Raw genomic sequence first — 21,247 nt, forward strand, 5'->3', positions numbered from 1 at the left:
AAATCCTAATTGTGCTGAAGAATCCGATTAACTTTTTTTTTTTTTTTTTTTAAGTAAGTTCCACGTCCAACGTGAGACTTGAACTCACAGCCCCGAGATCAACAGCATGCTCTATGGGCTGGGCCAGCCAGGTGCCCCCCTGATTAACTCTCAGGATGATCTTAAGCAGCCGATGAGACACGGCCCTCCCTTGACCTCTTCCCGGGGTATACCTCTGTTACTTCCAGACCCAGACAAGGAGGATCGCCCAATAGAGGGCCAGGGTGACCAGGGTGGGACTTTAGGGGCAGTGATCCTTCCCTGAAAAGGCTAAAAGCTCTTACAGTGGGATTCAGTCATTCAGTCCACACTGCATGCCCAGATGCGCAGGGTGCTGCTGTCCTCGTGAAAACTGGTGGACACAGAGGAAGAGAAAAGGGGACGAGGTGGGGGTGTGGGCACAGCGGCATTTTAGATAGAGAAGTCTGGGTGATGTTTCTTTCTTTTTTTTTTTTAATGTTTATTTATTTTTGAGAGAGACACAGACAGAGTGTGAGCAGGGGAGGGGCAGAGAGAGAGAGGGAGACACAGAATCCGAAGCAGCCTCCAGGCCCCGAATGGTCAGCATAGAGCCCGACGCGGGGCTCGAACCCAGGAACCGTGAGATCATGACCTGAGCCGAAGACGGACGCTTAACGGACGGAGCCACCCAGGCGCCCCTGGATGAGGTTTCTTGAACAAAGTGTAGGAGCGGACTTGCAGAGGTCCGGGGAAACACCCTTGCGAGCAGCGGGAACAGCAATGGAGATGCCCTGAGGTGGGAGAGGGCTGGGTGTGCTCACGGAACAGCTGATGCCAATGTGACCAGACGGAGATGACAGATAAGGCCGAAGCAGGCGACGGCTGGACCAAGGAAGCTTCCAAAGCCACATTAGCGTGAGGGGAAGCCACCAGGACGTGGTCTGCTCTGTGCCACCACAAGGTTGCACGGACTCCCTGGCGTGCGGAGAACGTTCCGAATGTGGCAGGTGCAGCAGAGGGACCGGGGGGTACAGGTGGAGATGGGGAGCTGTGCCACGGACCACGGGGCGAGCCCGGAAGCCGAGGGGGGAGTCGGGAAGCCTGGAGCACTCCTCCGGGTGAGACGACGAGGGACTGGACGAGGGTTGAGAAGTGTTTGGATTGAGGACATTTACTGAAGATAGAGCCGATCACAGGACCTGATACTATACAGAAGATGGGGTGCGAAGGTGGCCAGAGCAACCAGGTTAAAAAGGAGTGCCACTGACTGACTGGAGGAAATGCAGATTGGAATGGGGTGTGATAAAAAGGAGTTTCGGGGATCCAAAGTTTCTTTCTGGATGGGCTACATGGGCCACTGCCTCCCACAGCCCTGGGACATCACTCCCAGTGCTGCTGGGCTCCAGAACCCCCTCTTTCTTTGGCGCACTGGTGGGGGGGGGGATGCTGCATCGGGCACATGGCGGGAGGTGACAAGCAGGTGCCTGGATAGAGGAGAGAGTCAGTTGGGACACAAAACATCAGTCAAGTAATTCCCGGTCTCAGAAGAAAAAGAAGGTGTCATTCCAGCTCCCGAGGGAGAAACCCAGAACCCAGAGTTGCACTTCAGATCTATGGAATCGAGAACAGAATTTCAGCGCCCTGATAACTAGCTATGCTACCCCATAAATGACAGGACAGACTGTCTACAGTTCTGCGGGTGACAGAACCACAGTGGTGACAGGCCCTTGATGAACAGAATGCGACTATCACGTGTTCTTCCAAAACAAAACAAAACACACCTTCTAGAGATCTATTAGACCAGGGGCTACCAGTGGGTGTCGTATCAGCATGACCTTGCCAAAGACCAACAACTTCTTTAGGGCTCCTCGCTTTTGGATTTATTTAAATAAAAGAGGTAACCCCAGGAAGGAGGAACTCTTATTGGGAACGATGCTCCTCTCCCAGGCCACGAAATCTAAAATCGCTTAACACAGTACCCAAAGTTGCATCTCAACAGGACCGAAGGGATCAGAGATAGATTTGTAATTAGATGATCGCATACGTACGTTCCTTTCGTTTTTCGCTTTCCTTCTGTCTCTTTGCTGTAATCACTCATAAAAACATTTTCTAAACATAGTGCTACAAAGCTGCCTTGTAGGAAATTAAGTCCCTCCCTCGGTTTCTAAATAGGACCTACCCAATACCTAACTTCAAGAGGAATGTTATCTTCTAGTATCCGTTTTTAAACATCCCCGAAATCTCAGGGGAAAAAAAAAAAATTTACTGGTCAACTCTATGTAATGCGGCATCTTGTAAGAACTCTCTGAGTTTCTAAACATTTTAGTGAGTCACTGAAGGTACTGTATAATTGTTTCCTCTAGAACTCTTCAGATAACCACTGCCAAACAGCGATTCTGCTCCTGGCCAGTATTTTGTAATGAACCATACTTTCCACCTGCTGGGAGAAGTTTACTTCGAGGTTCCAGTCAATGTTGGCCGGAACCTCCTGACTCCCCTTCTGGGGCAACAAATCTCCATAAATCCCTCTTACGCGGTTAGTGGTGACCACTGTGGATAACCCTGCGACAGCCTCAAAGCTGGAGCTGCCCCAAACGATCCCTCTGAAGTTCTCTGCTAACTGGATGCGATGTGCAGAAATCGCCAACAAGAGTGTATTTACTTCTGTTAAAGACCGTTACTCTTGTAAGTGACCGAAGCTTAATCGAGAACCGTAAACCACGTATGCTTTGACCTCGTATTCTCTTTCTGGGAATTTAGCTGGGAGAAACGATCCCCACCCCCCCACACCAAACAGCTATTAAAGTAATGAGTTTGCTGCAGTATTGTTTATATAAGTAAGTAATCAGAAACCGGTAATAGCCTATAGATCAAATATTAAAGAATTAATTAAGTATACAATAGCATTAGAATGATACATAGCCACTACAATTCTAATTATGAAAATTGTATGTTTTCGCGTACGAAAGTGGAAACTGCTTATGATATTAAATGGAGAATAAATAAAAATATAAATTATATCTATATAGGACTCATACGCTTAAATGTTATATATTCTTATATAGATGTTATATATACACCCATATCTGTCTCTCTATATACATATCAATATCTTTATGTCTATAAATGATGTCTAGAAGAAAACTTGGAAAAACGAGGTTCTGATTTATAAAAACTTTAAGTTTTGGGGTTTTTTTAACTTTCTTTATATATTTTTGAGACAGACAGTGCGAGCAGGGAAGGGGCAGAGAGAGAGAGAGGAGACACAGACTCCGAAGCAGGCTCCAGGCTCCGAGCCGTCAGCCCAGAGCCCGACGCGGGGCTCAAACTCACGAACCGTGTGATCATGATCCGAGCTGAAGTCGGATGCCTAACCGACTGAGCCACCCAGACGCCCCGAGTTTTTGTTCTCTAATCCAGAGTTTTGGTAACATTCTACACAATATTGACAACTAATAAATGAATCCTAGCACTCCCCCCTTCAAAAGAAGGATGGGGAGGGGCGCCTGGGGTGGCTCTGTCGGTTAAGCGTCCAACTTCGACTCAGGTCATGATCTCACAGTTCGTGGGTTCGAGCCCCACGTCGGGCTCTGTGCTGACGGCTCGGAGCCTGGAGCCCGCTTCGGGTTCTGTGTCTCCCTCTCTCTCTGCCCCTCCCCAACTGGGGCTCAATCTCTCTCTGTCTCTCAAAACGAAATAAATGTTAAAAATAATTCTTTTTCAACACTATGTGAGAGAGTTGCACGTAACATGGGAACATGGGTAGATGCGGACAGGGCGGCGTAAAACCCATCTTTTCTCCTAAACACACGAACAGCAAGTGTCCTATTTTACAACCAAGGACCTTAAGACTTAAAGATCGACTAGCTGGCTCACTCTGAAACGCCCCCCCAAGACGACCATCCCTCCCTCTACTTCCTTCCTTCTTACTACCTTCCTTTCAAATCTTGACAAAATAGGAAGGAAACAGCTTTTGCATAAGGAGCTATTTTTTACCGTGCAGACTCTCGTGAGAGACTCGTCTACTCAAACGTAGCAAAATCTAGAGGAGAAATAACTTTCCAGCAGCATTCCAAACCGAACTTGGGAACACGCTCTAGGCAGTAATGAGATCCAGCAGTAATCCTGTAAATGCTAAATCATCCCTTTGGGCAGCTAGGATGTCGCCGCTATGTCAAAGGCCCCTAGATGTGACACCAGCAGACCTGGATGTGAGTCCCAGCTCTGTTCCGCTCCTTCCGCCAACCGCTGCCGTCACCAGAAAGGGGAAAAGATCCCATTTCGCCGTGTTTTTAAGAGTCCTCTTTTCAAAAATAAATAAGATCACTCACTAATCAGAGTTGGGGGAGGGACGCCTGGGTGGCTCAGTCGGTTAAGCGTCCAGCTCTAGATTTGGGCTCAGGTCACGATCTCATGGTTCAGGAGTTCGAGCCCTGAATTGGGCTCTGCACCGACCGTGCGGAGCATGCTTGGGATTCTCTCTCTCTCTCTCTCTCTCTCTCTCTCTCTGTCCCTCCCCCACTTGCTCTCGCTCTCTCTCTTACAATAAACTTTAAAACCCAGTAAGAGGGGAGCCAAAAGGGAAAGACACATTGGTCATCAGCGTTCCATCTCAAGGAGCTCCTTGGCCACAGCTAACTGCCCATGAAGAAGTTCACACGTTGACCCGGCCTCCTTGCATGGAAGTTAAAGAATCAGTCGGTTAAGCGTCCGATTCCGGCTCAGGTCATGATCTCGCGGTTCGTGGGTTCGAGCCCCGCGTCGGGCTCTGTGCTGACAGCCCGGACAGTCGGGTTGACTCTCCAGCCCCAACGCCTCCAGCCTCCTGGTCTGGAGTAAAACGTTCCGGAGGGGAACCGTGGAGAGTAAATGTTAAAACGTAAAAGATATCAGTTATGAAAATCCAGAAACATGAAGACCTGAGGCCAAACAACTAAATAGCCAATATCATCCGAATAATTTTTAAAGTCACAGCGTCTCAACATACAACGTGTCACCATGTGCGTTCACTCCAAATGATGGTAAATATTAAAACACCGCAAATACGCATTTGCCTACCGGTATGCGTCCTGGAATTCTAAAAGGTTTCCCAGTTTCCTGGGGCGCCTGGGTGGCTCAGTCCGTTAAGTGTCTGACTTTGGCTCAGGTCATGATCTCACGGTTTGTGCGTTCCAGCCCCGCATCGGGCTCTCCTCTGTCAGCGTGGTGCCTGCTTGGGATTCTCCGTCCCCACCCCCTCTCCCTCTGCTCTTCCCCTGCTCTCTCTCTCTCTCAAAAATAAATAAACAAGCAAAAACGAAATAAATAAAAGGTTTCCCAGCTTCCTCAAATGTCATTTTAATATAATTACAAAATGCTTCAAGAGAGCATGGTGTTTGTAATTCTTCCCGGCAGAACATGTGACTCAGAAATGTGTGCTTGCGATTCTCCTTAAAATAAAAGGAACAGCACGTATCGCAAGATATTATTTAACGTGTATCTGTACCACCTGTAATTTACTTCATAAATCACTATAATTTCTGATAAAAAGGGAACAGAATTCAAACTACAGATATGACGGACTGTACAAGACATGTGATTAACGGGGGGTAAACAGAACGAAAGGACCCGATTATAACACAGCAAAGACACACAAGGATCCTCAACCGGTGACACGAAGTCTCACTGAGGACAAACTTGAGTCTAAGACTGCTTCTCGCCACTTCTTAATTATTTCTTCCACCCTGGGAGTATTTATCAAGAGCCTGCTTTGTCCCGCCCGGACACTCGAGCTCGAGATACAATGGTAACCAAGAAAATTCTTGCCCTCATGGAGCTTACGTTCTAGCGTGAGACGCAAGGAAACAGATACGTAAAATGTTAGACGCTGGCAACCACTAGGGAAAAACAGTAAAGCAGGGAAGGTGGGGGCAATGAGGAGGGGAAGGAATTGGGGGGGGACTTTGTAAGTTTAAATAAGGTGGACAAGACAGACCTCAATGAGAAGACCATATTCCTGCAAAAGAACTCAGCAGGTGAGCTCTGCAGGTATCTGGGGGGAAAGCTTTCCGAGGAAATAAAAGGCCAGTGCAAAGGCCCTGAGGCAGGATCACATAGGGCAAGGAGGAGGAGGAGCGAGGGAGCAATGTGACCGCAGGAGAAGAATAAAAAAAAGTGACAGGAGGGGGGCTCAGTCAGTGAAGCATTTGACTCTTGGTTTCGGCTCAGGTCGTGAACTCGTGGTTCGTGGGATCGCGCCCATCGGGCTCCGCGCTGAGAGCACAGAGCCTGCTTGGGATTCTCTGTCACGCTGTCTCTTTACGCCTCCCTGGCTCGCACACTCGCTCTCTCTCTCTCGCAATAAATAAACTTAAAAAAAAAACAAACTGGGGCACCTGGGTAGCTCAGTCGGTTAAGCATTTGACTCTTGGTTTCGGCTCACGTCACGATCTCAAGGTTTGTGAGTTCGAGCTCCAAGTTGGGCTCTGTGCCGAGGGTGCAGAGCCTGCTTGGGATTCTCTCTCTCTCTCTCTCTCTCTCTCTCTCTGCCCCTCCCCCATTCGTTCTTTGTCTCTCCCCCTCTCTCGAAACAAATAAACATTATTTAAAAAAAAAAACAAAACTAACAGGAAGCCAGGTCATGTGGGTTCATATCTCACGATCCACTCCAGAAACAGCATGTACGTTCCGGACTAAGGTAAATGCAGAGAGTTCTTGTCGAGGGCGTTGGCTAAATCTCTAAGCTATATGGGTGGATAAAGGTCAGTGAAGACACACAAAGCACCGAACAAAGAAACAAACAGGAAGAGGGTATAAACTGTGCGAGGTTGAGGGAAGTTCAAGCGCCCAGGGAAGCAGTCCAACATCATGTCCAGATTGACCGCATTTCCCTGAGGATCACAATAGGCCGCTGCGTTTCATTCTGAACCTTAGTATTTTGTTTCACTGCTTCCTTTCCATCACGGAAAAGACCTTCTTTAATGAACGGTCTGGAAGAGGCTGGCATGTCAATCTGGGCACCACGGACATCAGGGGCCAGGTAATTCTTTGTTGTGGAGGCCGCCCTATGCATCACAGGATGTTGAACAGCGTGTCTGGGTTCCACCCACCAGATGCCAGTGGCAACCCCCCCCCCCCAAAGCTAACCCCCCCCCATACAACCAGAACTATCTCCAGACATTGGCACATGTGGGGGGGGGGCAAAATTGTGCCAGCTTGAGACCCACTGCTCTAATGTGAACAGATAAAAATTTCATCTCAGTTTATGAACATTTTTTTTTGCAACGAATGGGTTGATCTTCAGGCATATATCTGTTCCTAACTTCTAAACACACCCAAAGCGGGGCGCCTGGGTGGCGCAGTCGGTTAAGCGTCCGACTTCAGCTCAGGTCACGATCTCGCGGTCCGTGAGTTCGAGCCCCGCGTCGGGCTCTGGGCTGACGGCTCAGAGCCTGGAGACTGTTTCCAATTCTGTGTCTCCCTCTCTCTCTGCCCCTCCCCCGTTCATGCTCTGTCTCTCTCTGTCCCAAAAATAAATAAAAAACCTTGAAAAAAAAAAATTTTAAACACACCCAAAGCCACGTTCTATCTACTTATAGCTTAGAAAGAGTAAACGCCTCAGCCGTTCCAAATACCTTCCTGTCTCAGGGCCTTTGCACTAGCTGTGCCCTCTATGGTTTGCCCCAGGCAACTCCTCCTCATACTTCGAGTCTTGCCAAAACGTTAAGTGCTGAGGGCCCTGGGAAGCTTCTCCCTGGTCCTGGGTCCAAGCACGTTAGGGATTCCTATCATCTGCTCCCAAAGCCCCGGCACTCATACTTTGTAGCTACTCTCACAATGAAATAATTATTTTGGTCATGATTATTCAACGTCTCTTCCGTTTCAGCAGCAACGAGATCTTCCCCGTTGGCTCGAGCAACACCAGAGCACTTAAAACAATTACTGTGGACTCAAATTGAAATGAAGAAAGTATCCTCAGTGGCCAGCTCTGGTACCTTATTACTCACATAGTATGATGCCCTTACTTCCTAAGGGATCAAAGAACAATGACACAGACCACAGCCTAACCATAAATCTCTTAGGGACCTCCGGGTGACTCAGTGGGTTAAGCATCCAACTCCTGGTTTCGGCTCAGGTCATGATCTCACGGTTCATGAGTTTGACCCCCCCGCATTAGGCTCTCTGCTGTCAGCACAGAGCCCACTTTGGATCCTTTGTCCCCCTCCCTCTCTCTGCCCCCCCACCCCATGCTTGCATGCACGCTCGCTCTCTCTTTCTCTCTCTCTCTCTCAAAAATAAAAATAAACCTTAAAAAAAGTGTTATTTGTTACCGATTTCCTCTCCTGCTTCAGTTCCTGGACGTAGCGGGCTAGCTCCACAGTGATGTGTGAGGTCATGTTCTCGGAGATAACTTCGTGCTGCCCGGCGTAATCGTTCATTTCGTTCAGGGTGGAAAGGAAGGCTTTACATGCTGTATACCTACGGAACAGAACATACGGCACCCCTTTGCAAACAAGGCCACGTCCGCTCTAACGCGCTGCGCGCTGACAAAATATTAATTAAAATCAGGTTAACGTGCATCGACCTCCCAGAGGATCCTGACAATTCATTACACGTAAGAGTGTTCCGATCAAAATGGCTCGGAATTAATTACCAGTGAGACACTTGGCATTTTGGGGGACGCCGAATCACTCTACATAAGGCAGGATTTGGCTCTGTTAATACTCGGTCCAAAGATACCCCCCCATACGTATACGTGGTAAATGCACTAATGCAGTGGATATTTAGGTCTAAGTGAGAGACATAATACTTTGGGGCCATCCACGGTGCCTTAGCTACCGACTGAAATGAACACATTTCTCGGTGCAAGAGACTCCTGATGTTACAAAGCCAAATCAAGACGGCGGACTGCATAATCCACACTTCCTGTATTTGCGTAGATTAAGCTTTTCCCAATCACCTTCACTGAAACAATCTGGAATAGGCCTAGTGACTCCGTCAAAGGGAAGTTAGTGGAGCAGGGTCTTTATGGTTCTTCCCGTTTAAAAACTGACACAAAGAGGAGCGGGGAAGGCAGCTTAGTTTTGTAGATTTCATTTTCTCTTTCCTTCACCGTCATCACCACCGGCATAAAGATATCACCACATAATGATCGGTGTTAAACAGACCTGTATTCCTCTTCCTCCTTCGAGTTCTTTTTAGGTTGGTATTTCTTTGCAAGATTCCTAAAACAAAAATGCAGACAATGTCACCTTCTGTAGAGAGATGACTGAGAGAGAAAAAAAAAGACGATCGAGAAATCAGTGATGGAAGGTGAAGTCAGTGCTTTTGTTGACAACTTAAAAAAAAAAAAATCAGAAAATGTCCACAGTTGAAATCCATTCATTTCCTTCGTTTTAAAAAAAATTTTTTTAACGTTCATTCGTTTTTTGAGAGACAGGGAGACAGAGCGTGAGCAGGGCAGGGGGACACAGAATCCAAAGCAGGCTCCAGGCTCTGAGCTGTCGGCACGGAGCCCGACGTGGGGCTTGAACCCACGGACGGTGACATCATGACCCGGGCTGAAGTCGGGTGCTTAACCGACCGAGCCACCGGGGCGCCCCATTTCCTTCCTTTTTAAAAAGTGATCTCCACACCCGACGTGGAGCTCGAACTCACGACCCCAAAATCAAGAGTCCCGTGTACCACCGACTGAGCCAGCCACGAGCCCCTATTTCCTTCTATCCTTCCACATGTATGATGAAGCTCCTGTTACGAACGAGTCACACACCTTTGAATCTTTTACCTCACAGGTAGAGCAGATAAGAACAGAGAGGGGCGGGGGCACCTGGGGGGCTCAGTCGGTTGAGCGGCCGACTTCGGCTCAGGTCATGATCGCACGGTTTATGGGTTCGAGCCCCGCATTGGGCTCTGTGCTGACAGCTCGGAGCCCGGAGCCTGCTTCGGATCCTGTGTCTCCCTCTCTCTCTGCCCCTCCCCCGCTCACGCTCTGTCTCTCTCAAAAATAAACATTAAAAACAACGTTTAAAAGAAAAGCGCAGAGGGAGGCACTAGCTGATGTCGACCCGGCTTGAATCGGAGAGTACAGACCCTGTGCACCCATGAAGCCACGTTCATCGGCGGCCCTGAGCTGACGATGGGTGTTCCCACCAGGCCACTGCTCCTTTGTGGTCCTCTGCAGCCGAATAGTATTACCCTAAACCCACGGAAAGCATGGGGACTACGTCCAAAATGTTCAAATTAAAACTCCAAGTGCCAAGGGCATGCCGTCAAGGCGGTGTGGCTGCCCCTCCAAAGAGCTAACGAAAAGGGGAGAAGGGGAAGGAAGCCTTCTCGGAGGAAGCGGAGACAATACTCGGGGGACGTTCATGCTACGACATTTAACGAGAACTTTCAACCTGCCCAGCCGATCTGCACCGAACGCACTCCGACGAGCCCAAAATCACTCCTATCTCTCTTCCGAATCTCATCTCCAGGTCAGATAATGTCCAGAGTCAACACGCTGCGATTTACACAAAAGCTAGGAGGCAAACATGAAAAAAGAAAACTCACTCACAGGGGTCTCGCTGGCTGATTTCTCGTGGGGCCTGCCTTCGGCGGCTGTGGTTTAGAGAAACAGCCAAAGGCTGACTAATGGTCCACAGTGGGAGCCCTCACCTGAGGGCTAGTCCTCTTTTCTAGTAGCTACTTTCACTATTTCACATTTTAGTTCTTTCATTTCCCCTGAATCTACAGAATCGTCTAGAAAAAAAAAAAAAAACGTGCCGTCCTAAGTTTACAGTTTGGATCAGGGTACATTTCATGGACAAAGTGGATGTGATCTCACCTCTAACAGGTGTTACTAGATGACATGAGGCCGTGGACTTGGGTAAAAAGTCTGTGTGTCCAGTTCTTCATCCGTGAGTCCGAGGGGGCTGGGTGAAATGACCTTTACTGTCCCTTCAAGTTTGGAAATTCTAGGGGAGTATGTAACATCCACTAGAATATCGATCGTTGTAATTTAAAATGAAGATACGAGGGGGGCTCCTGGCCGGTTCAGTCAGTAGAGCATGTGACTCTTGATCTCGGGGTTGTGAGTTCAAGCCACACGCTGGGCGTAGAGATTACTTAAAAATAAGGTCTTTATTTTTTTTTAATTAAAAAAAAATTTTTTTTTAACGTTTAGTGATTTTTGAGACACTGAGAGACAGAGCATGAACGGGGGAGGGTCAGAGAGAGAGAGGGAGACACAGAATCTGAAACAGGCTCCAGGCTCTGAGCTGTCAGCACAGAGCCTGATGCGGGGCTCGAACCCACGAACTGGAGATCATGACCTGAGCCAAAGTCGGACGCTTAACCGACTGAGCCACCCAGGCACCCCAAAAATAAGGTCTTTAAAAATAAAAAATAAAATAGGGCACCTGGGTATTTCAGAGGTTGTGTGTCCGAGTTCGGCTCAGATCACGATCTCACGGTTCATGAGTTCGAGCCCTACACTGGGCTTGCTGCTTTCGTCACAGAACCTGCTTGGGATTCTCTCTCTCTCTCTCTCTCTGCCCCTCCCCTGCTTGAGTTCTCTCTCTCTCTTTCTCTCAAAACTAAATTTAAAAAACATTAAAAAAAATTAAAATAAAAAATAAAATTAAAATGTGACTTAAAGAAAAAAACTAATGCAAAAGAGGGAAACCTTGTCTGCTAAAAGCACAGTACAGTTCTTTGAGCTGGTTTGACCACAATCACCCCGTAAAAGGGAGATCCTCCTTACAGGTGGCAGGGACAAAAGGGGAACACGTGGAAAGCAGGTGAATATATAACCAACAGGTTCTTGTTAGCAAACATGGGAGACTGGAGTAGTAAAAAGCCTATTGGCTGCATGTGAAATATTTTTTTAATGTTTATTTATTTTTGAGAGAGCGGGAGAGAGAGACAGAGTGTGAGCAGGGGAGGGGCAGAGAGAGAGGGAGACACAGAATCCGAAGCAGGCTCCAGGCTCCGAGCTGTCAGCACAGAGCCCGATGTGGGGCTCGAACTCATAAACTGAGATCATGACCTGGGCTGACGTTGGACGCTTAACCTAGTGAGCCACTCAGGTGCCCCTGCATGTGAAATGATTTTTAATGCAAGGTTTTAAATATTAATCATTTCTTCTGTTCACAATAAATTATAAATGGAAAATACCACTTCGAAACTCACATCTTCTATAAAAATTCTTTCAAAACTGTTATTTCAAAGGTTTATTGAAATCTGACTTCGGCTCGGGTCATGATCTCACAGCTCGTGAGTTCGAGCCCCGCGTCGGGCTCTTTGCTGACAGCCTCGAGCCTGGAGCCTGCTTCGGATTCTGTCTCCATTCCTCTACCCCTCACCCGCTTGTGCACGCGGGCTCTCTCTCTCTCTCTCTCTCAAATATAAAAGAAAACATTAAAAAAAAGTTTTTAAAAAAGTTAAAACAAAAACCCATCATATTGTGATGAATGAGTATCACTTTGATCATATTAGCATACGTAAACAGCATCCAAAATGCTTCTTAAAAGCACCGATGAATAATTCACTCTATAAATGCCAGCAGAAAACTAAAAGCTTAAGAGGTCTGGAAGGGAAAGTCAGGATATTTCCCTCAGGGACCGCTACAAAAAAAAGATCAACTTTCATTTGCATTCTCTGGAGATGGGCTTTCTTGCCCTATTTTGTACCGAGGTTATCTTAACAAACAAGCAAGAAAATAAACCACAAAGAGCATCTATAAATTTATGGGATCTTTCTGAGAACTTTTAAGTGTTTTGTATATTAAACTTGCTCTTCAGACAGGCTAATTAAAAGGCAAGAGAAAAATATAATCCTCTCCTAAGGATACTGGATGTAAACTTAGTTGATCCTAAGAACCACAGGGAGGCTTTTAAAAAGGAGATACTTGGGGGGCGCCTGGGTGGCGCAGTCGGTTAAGCGTCCGACTTCAGCCAGGTCACGATCTCGCGGTCCGTGAGTTCGAGCCCCGCGTCGGGCTCTGGGCTGATGGCTCAGAGCCTGGAGCCTGTTTCCGATTCTGTGTCTCCCTCTCTCTCTTGCCCCTCGCCCGTTCATGCTCTGTCTCTCTCTGTCCCAAAAATAAATAAACGTTGAAAAAAAAAAAATTAAAAAAAAAAAAAAAAAAAAGGAGATACTTGGGCTCCATTCCAGACCCTCTGAAATGGAAGGTCCAGGGCTGGGTCTAGGAATGTTTTGTTTTTTCCTATCTTTCGTTTTTTTAAAGAAGCTCACCACAAGATTTCCAGATAAAGACAGCGGAACAAAATTCGATCAGAGAACTATGCTTTCCCAGTAAGAGGTGAAAGTCACAAGCCAGGACAATTTTCAACAGCGGAAAGCAAGCCGACGAAGAAAGGAACGCAACCTCAGTCTACACAGTCTGAAAAGTGGTGACCGTGGCGAGGGACGGAAGATTCTGGAACGGCGTAGAATGGATGCTGACCCCAACCTCACCGCTGCTGCGGGGTGGGGCTGGGGGGTAAGTCCACCAAACCCTGAAGAGCAATTCTTTTTTTTTTTTTAAGTTTATTCATTTGTTATTTCTGAGAGAGAGGGAGAGAGAGAGAGGACAGAGAATCCGAAGCAGGCTCCAGACTCTGAGCTGTCAGCACAGAGCCCGAGGTGGGGCTCAATCCCACAAACCGTGACCTGAGGTGAAATCACGAGTCCGCCGCTTAATAGACTGAGCCACCCAGGTGCCCCCCAAATTGTATTACTATTGAACGGACGAACCAAGAGTGTATCCCAGGTATTGGGCTCTAATGTCTGTTCTCTCTCTTTTTTTTTTTTAAGTTTATCTATTTATTTATTTATTTTGAGAGAGAGAGAGAAAGAGAGAGATAGTGTGTGAGTGGCGGAGGGGCAGAGAAGGAGGGAGAGAGAGAATCCCAAGCAGGTTCCATGCTGTCAGCAGAGCCCGATGCAAACTCCTGACCTGAGCCGAGATCCAGGGTCAGATACTTAACTGACTGAGCCACCCAGGTACCCCCCCATGTCTGTTCTCATTACTACCTCACTGAAGTGCCCATATTAAACATAAGCAAGGTGAAAAGATATGTAATACAGAAGAAAGGAAGGAAGGAAGGAAGGAAGGAAGGAAGGAAGGAAGGAAGGGAGGAAGGGAGGGAGGAAGGAAGGAAGGAAGGAAGGAAGGAAGGAAGGAAGAGAGGAAGGAAGGAAGGAAGGAAGGAAGGAAGGAAGGAAGAGAGGAAGGAAGGAAGGAAGGAAGGAAGGAAGGAAGGAAGGGAGGAAGGGAGGAAGGGAGGAAGGGAGGAAGGAAGGAAGGAAGGAAGGGAAGGAAGGAAGGAAGGATGGATTTTTGGGAGAAAGGCAGGAAAGGAGGGAGGGAGGAAGGGAATGACAGAAAAACCCAATCTGGAAGAAAAGAAGCGAAACAGGCAAACACCAATTCCTCCAGACTATTTTACACTAGAGACAAACGTAATAAAACCACGAAGCCAATAAACCAAAGAACTCCCAGACCACAGGCTAAAACGGACTGCAAAGCTAAGGAAATGAACTAAGACCTAAAGCCCACCGCTACGGAGCTAGTGCATCAGGTGGGCTTGGGTATCGAATTCAACAGAGGAAAGTTTTGAAACGATCATAATAAGGAAAGCAACTAACAAAAGCAGGAAAAAAATATTTATCTAAAGGGCAGGACGCTTTAACACAAGGAAAACTCCTCTCTCTGAAATATACACGACCCAGTAAGTAGTACAGAAACAACACTCCGATGCAATGGAAGAAAGTTCCCCCGAAAATAAATTAAAAATTGGAATCTGCATATGAAAAGGGCGCTCAGGAAACCGACAAGGAATGAGCAACAACAGGGCTTAGCTTGGCGACGTTATCAAACTGCTAAGTGGAACAAAAAAAATTCTTCACATCTACAGTCAAAAAAAAAGCAAGCCACCTACAAAGAAAAAAAATCTGGCTGCCCCAGACTTTTCCAACAAAAGACAATGCAGCAACAAAGTTTGGAGAGAAAGAAAATATTACCAGAGAACAAGCAGGTCAAATTATTATCAAGTATGAGGGCATTGTCAAACAAGAACAAACCCGAGAATTAGTCCACAAGCTCTCATTAGGGGAGAAAATATTCGTATTTTTCTTGATGCCCAGAGATAAGCAGAGAGGCTGTGGTCGAAGAAAGAGTGGTGAACATACATTCATATTTAAAAACAGGACTAAGACAAATTAACCGTGGGACTCATGTTACAGACGATATTATATCACTCAGAAAAGGAAGAAAAACATGTAAATATTATTTTCTTTACCTTAGCGGTGAGTCAACCGAGCCCGTTTAAAATTGTAACATGGAGCTTAAAATAGAGAACAGTAACGGGACGCCCGGGTGGCTCAGTTGGTTAAGCTTGCGACTTTGGCTCAGGTCATGATCCCATGGTTCATGGGTTCGAGCCCCGCGTCAGGCTCTGTGCTGATAGCTCAGAGCCTGCTTGGGATTCTCTCTCTCCCCCTCTCTCTGCCCCTCCCCTGCCTGTTCTCTCTCTCTCTCTCTCTCTCTCTCTCTCTCTCTCAAAATAAATAAACTTAAAAAAAAAAGTATAAATGGCTTCCACGCATAAAAAACAGGCTTAACCTCATTGATAACAAGAGAAACACTAATGCTCAGACGCACCAATTTTTACTTATCACCTTGGCAAAGATAAAACGGACTGGCACCAAGAGGCACTGAGGGTCGAAGAAAGTTGCACTGCCACCCTATAGAGCGTGAGTGGTAAGGGTCACAGCCTCTGAGAGGCCACTTGGCAAACCCCACCAAACCCAGAGCGCTCCTTTTGGGAACTTAGTCTCCAAGCAGGCTGGCCAAGTGGATTACTCAAGGCTATGCACTGCAACTCTGTTCAGCGTTGCAAACAATTGGAAACACATCCACCAACCCGATGCAACATACTAAAACTGCAAACATAAAAATGAGTCCTCGGGAAGATCTCCAGGATGTAGCAAGGCAAGGGCACGCTGAACTGCCGGGGAAATGAGGAGGCAAACACACTTAGTTGCCTGTGTCGGCATAAAATCTCTCTATGGAAGGATAAACAGGAGACGGAGAACATTCATTGTCCCCACGGGCAGGGGGAAGAGAAGGGACACTTTGCTGTGGACCATTTTGTGCCTCTGGAAGTTTTCATCCTATGAATTCATTATCTGGTCATAACCAATAACTTTCTTTAAAAAAAAAAAACAGTTGCTAAGGGCAGGGCACCTGGGTGGCTCAATCGATTGAGCGTCCGACTTCAGCTCGGGTCACGATCTCGCGGTCCGTGAGTTCAAGCCCCGCGTCGGGCTCTGGGCTGATGGCTCAGAGCCTGGAGCCTGCTTTGAGTTCTGTGTCTCCCTCTCTCTGCCCCTCCCCCACTCGTGCTCTGTCTCTCTCTCTCTCTCAAAAATAAAAATAAACATCAAAAAAAATGAAAAACAAAAACAGTTGCTAAAGGGCAATACATAGCTGGTTCTCTTATACAGGTCAGATAAGATGTTTAAAATTTTCTTAGGAACTTGACCTTACGCTGCCTTGAATAAACAGTAACTATCACAAGGGTCAGTAAACTTTTTTATGTATTTATTTATTTAGAGAGAGAAAGAGAAAGGGAGGAAGAGAGAACCTGAGTGGGGGGAGGGGGGGCAGAGAGAGAGAATCCCCAAGCAGGCTCTGTGCTGTCAGCACAGAGCCAGATGTGGGGCTCGAACTCATGAACCGTGAGAACACGACCCGAGCTGAAATCACGAGTCAGACGCTTAACAGACTGAGCCACCCAGGTGCCCCTACACTTTTGCTGTAAAGGGCCAGACAGTAGATATTTTAGACTTGCACGTAGGTCATGATCACATGGTCCCTGTTGCAACTAGTTACTTGCCAGTGTTTTGCAGAAGCAGCCGTGGACAATACGTAAATAAATGAGTGGACGTGGCTATTTTCCCGTAAAACCTTATTTACAAAACCAGGCAGTGGATGGGTTGGAACATAGGTTGTAGTTTGCCAACAGCTCACCTACAGAAATCAAAGCCCTGACTATCATCATTTGCTTGTAAAAATAAGCAAACACTTCTTTCCTCTAATGCTGAGAAACTAAAAATGACTTAAGGCCAGAAGTCTCCCCGCAAAGGCCGTGTTGCCTTTTCAACATCAGACTGATATTTCAGGCAAGCATTTGCCGGGTATGCTTCAGGCACACTGACCTTTCCGTCCCTTGAACATGTTCCCACACCCCAGGACCTTTGCACTTGCTGATTCCTTGGCCTGGAAGACCTATCCCCACACCTTGGCAGGCCTGCCCTCTCCTCGTCCTTCAGTTCTCAAGCAACAGGTTTTCCCCGGCCAGTCTAGCTTATGTAACCCCCACCTGCCATCATGCTGTACTGCATCACCGGCTTTAGGTATCTGGGGTGGTAACTGCTATCTTTAGATGGTTTAATTTCTTGCTTATTTGCATGTGCTCACACACACGTGGTCCGTTTCCCGCAGTGAGAAGGCTGAGTTCCGCAGCGTCTCGTTCATGAGACACATCGGGTGTCCTGTTTGTTGGTGAGCCCTCCTCAGCTCTCAGGCCTGTGCAAACCCACAATTCTCCCTGAAGCGGGGCTAACCAAACGTCTGACATGTGAGCCCTGTTGATCCGCTCTTTCTCCAGCTACTTACTGAGCCCCTGTTACGCATCGGGCACCGTCCTGTACCCTGGGGATACTTCAGTGCACCCAGCTCAAAAACCATGCCCTTGAGGGGTCTCCATTCTAGCAGAAAGGAGGGGAAGGCAATGAACAGTAGGTATGGGCCATAAGACAATGTTACCGAGTGTTAGAAAGTTACCAGTGCTCTGGAAAAAGTGGAAAGTAGGGGCGCCTGGTGGCCCAGCCGGTTAAGCGTCTTGACTCTTGATTTCGGCTCAGGTCCTGATCTCACGGTTCATGGGATCGGGTCCCGCATCAGGCTCTGCGCTGACAGTGTGGAGCCTGCTTGGGATTCTGTCTCTCCCTCTATTTCTGCCCCTCCCCTACTCTCTCTCTCTCTCAAAAAAAGTAAATAAGCATTAAAAATAAAGAAAGAAAAAGGGTTGGGGCGCCTGGGTGGCGCAGTCGGTTAAGCGTCCGACTTCAGCCAGGTCACGATCTCGCGGTCCGTGAGTTCGAGCCCCGCGTCGGGCTCTGGGCTGACGGCTCGGAGCCTGGAGCCTGTTTCCGATTCTGTGTCTCCCTCTCTCTCTGCTCCTCCCCCGCTCAAGCTCTGTCTCTGTCTCTCTCAAAAATAAATAAACATTAAAACAAATTTTTTTTTTAAAAAGAAGGGAATAAGAGAAACCAGTTAGAAGCCCCATAATAACCCAGGTGAGAGGTGCTGGGGCCTGGACCGCCACGGCCGCAGCGGAGGTCAAGAGGAGGAGTCGGACCCGGGTAAATTTGCCAAGTACGGTCCTGATGGCTTAGATGAGGGATGCGGGGGGGGGGGGGGGGCGTCACACGAGAGAAAGAGGGGGGACCAACGATGTCCGGGGCAGGTGCCCTCAAGTGAGTGGGGAAAAGCTGGGCGGTGCGGCCGCAGATTCTGAGCGGACAGACTCAGTTCCGGGCACGTCGCATTTCAGACGTCCCCCTGGAGACACTGCGTAATCTGTGTCGGAGTCCGGGACAGAGGTCTAGCTTGGAGATGCGTATCTGCGAGCCACGGCTACACAGACCATACTTAAAGCCAGAAGAGATCACAAGGGGATACAGGAGACGGGGACTGGGCACGGGGGCACGCCGGATGAAGAGAAGGAGGCAAAGGAGAACCCAGTAAAGGGGGGTGCGAAGGAGCTCCAGTGAGGTGGAAAGAAGGAAGCCAGAAGACTGGAATTCGAGAGGCCGGGCAAGGAGGAGGGAGCATCCGCCCCGTCAAAGGGTCAGGGACGCTGCAGACCGGGGACGGGAGGTTGGGTTGAACAACATGGAAGTGACTGGAGCCCTGGAAGAGCAGTTCTGGCTGAGCCGTGCGGGGTGAGTTGAAAGCACTGGCAGGAGGGGCGCCCGGGGTGGCTCAGTGGGTTGAGCATCCGACCTGGATGTCGGCTCAGGTCACGATCCCGCGGTTCATACGATCGAGCCCCCCAAGCCGGGCTCTGCGCATGGAGCCTGCTTGGGATTCTCTCTCCCTCTGCCCCTCCCGTGCTCACTCTCTCTCTCTCTCTCAAAATAAATAGAGAAACATTTAAAAAGTAATCAAGTAGGGACAGGAGAGGGACCGGAGACAGCAAGTAAGAACACTTTCGAGAAGTCTGCCTATGAAGGGGAGCAAAGAAACCGGCAGGTGTTGGGGAGCACGGCACACAAGAGGGGGGGGCCTGGGTTTAGACAGAAGCATCTCTGGGGGGGGGGGCACAGAGATGTGAGGACAGACACCGAGAGGTAGGACGTCTTCTTCGATGTTCTCGGTGACGTCAGGAAGCCCACGGGAAGGATGGGGAAGGAGGTGCTGGGTTTGCAGAAAGGGGAGAAGCCGAATCACTTCGGTGAGTGGGGAGGGCGGGGGGCACATTGACAAAGCGCAAGGAGCATCTCATGTATCTGCACTGAGGACCCGCTGAGATTTGCATTCTTTCCCAAGAGCCTCCGGGTTTGTTGCTGGCATCCTCAATCCCTCACCTGGGGTGCTGAGAAAGGCCAAGAAGGCAGGTGCAACACAGAGGGGGAGCTAAGAAAGCCCTTTGCTTTCGTGACGCGCAGAACGGAGCAGACGCCTGCTAGGCGCTGACTTAACGGCACCGAATAACAACACTCCCAAACGAAACGAGATTGTGGCCAAGGCACCAGGAAAGACCAGGGCAAGCTAGCAGAAAGACGGCAAACACAGATAAATCCACAAGGTGAGACTGCATTTGGGGCTAAGGCTGTTATGCAACCCATTTTCCCAGGCAAGACGTTTTACGACCAGCGGTGTGCGATACTGAAATAATCACCATGAAGCGGCCCCGTCCCTATTCCGACATTCAGTTCTTGAGGTCCTAAATGAGGCTGCTTTTAACGTTTATTTATTTTTGGGACAGAGAGAGACAGAGCATGAACGGGGGAGGGGCAGAGAGAGAGGGAGACACAGAATCGGAAACAGGCTCCAGGCTCTGAGCCATCAGCCCAGAGCCCGACGTGGGGCTCGAACCTACGAACCGCGAGATCGTGACCTGAGCCGACGTCGGACGCTTAACTGACTGAGCCACCCGGGGGCCCTGTGATCCAAGCACTTTTCAAATGCGGCTCCCCGGGACTCTCACACGCTGCTGGATGGATCGCGGATCAGGAGAAGCATTTGGAAGACTGTGTATGTAAAGCTACACATACAGGGTGCCTATGACCCCGCAATCCCACTCCTGGGTGGAGACAGACTCTGTACCCCCAAACAGGGGCCTGGCAGCAGAGGAACGGATAAAGGGCGGTACACTCCCATACCCGAATACGATCCACCGATGAAAAGAAAGAAACTACCACCACATGCGGCCGCATGAACGAATCTTACAAACGTCAGGTAGAACAAAAGAAGCCAAAATCAGGCAGTGCCCAGTAAACGAATCCATTCACAGGAGGTTCAAAAACAGGCAAGACTGTCCACGTGGTTGGAAGTCAGGAGAGCGGACAAGGGTGGATGAGTGTGGGAGGAGGGCGGTGCACCAGAAGGGGCTAGAATTGCCTGTTCCTCCACCTGGGTGCCGGTTACCAGGGGGGTGGTTCACTCTGTGGATTCCTGGGGCTGCACACTTGGGACTTGTGCATTTCCCTGTGTATATGTTACACTTCAATGAGAGGCATCCTGAAAAGGGGCGCCTGGGTGGCGGCTCAGTCGGTTAAGCATCGACTCTTGATTTCAGCTCAGGTCACGATCTTAAAGGCTCTCTTGTTGGAGCCTTTATTGGGCTCCATGCTGACAGTGTGGAGTCTGCTTGGGATGCTCTCTTTTTCCCTCTCTTTCTGCCCCTCCCCCACTCCTGCACACGTACATGGGCGTATGCTCTCTCTCTCTCTCTCTTAAAATAGATAGACAGATAGATAGATAAAGCCATTTTCCGCAAAAATAAGAGGCTCCAATATTTTAAAAACACAGAGCCTGAAGGCAATAACTTAGCTTTTATTTTTACTGTTCTACGAAAATGAATTTTCCACATTAAAAGCAATGGTTTCCATTGAAACAGTACCTTACGTAAGAGGGGGAAAAGAAATATTTAAAGGATTGCACATCTGTCGTATAAGTGAGAATATAAATTATCATTACATCCATTTTGCA

The 21,247-nt window shown here is 48.4% G+C and overlaps 1 protein-coding gene across 8 annotated transcripts in view; it reads right to left on the bottom strand.

Annotated features, from left to right (window-relative positions):
• Positions 1-21,247, bottom strand: part of FNBP1 (formin binding protein 1) — a 140,278-nt gene that overhangs the window by 68,099 nt on the left and 50,932 nt on the right. For 7 of the 8 annotated variants that reach the window (XM_030292624.1, XM_030292628.1, XM_030292627.1 and 4 more), the window contains exons 3-4: positions 9,147-9,203; positions 8,310-8,457 (exon numbers count right to left, since the gene is read on the bottom strand). In XM_030292624.1, the coding sequence (XP_030148484.1) occupies positions 8,310-8,457; positions 9,147-9,203 (205 nt within the window). Of the gene's footprint in view, positions 1-8,309; positions 8,458-8,938; positions 9,101-9,146; positions 9,204-21,247 lie in introns of those variants that run through there. The other variant, XM_030292629.1, reaches the window with a different exon arrangement.

The sequence above is a fragment of the Lynx canadensis genome, chromosome D4 (genome assembly GCF_007474595.2).
Source record: "Lynx canadensis isolate LIC74 chromosome D4, mLynCan4.pri.v2, whole genome shotgun sequence".
NCBI lineage: Eukaryota > Metazoa > Chordata > Mammalia > Carnivora > Felidae > Lynx > Lynx canadensis.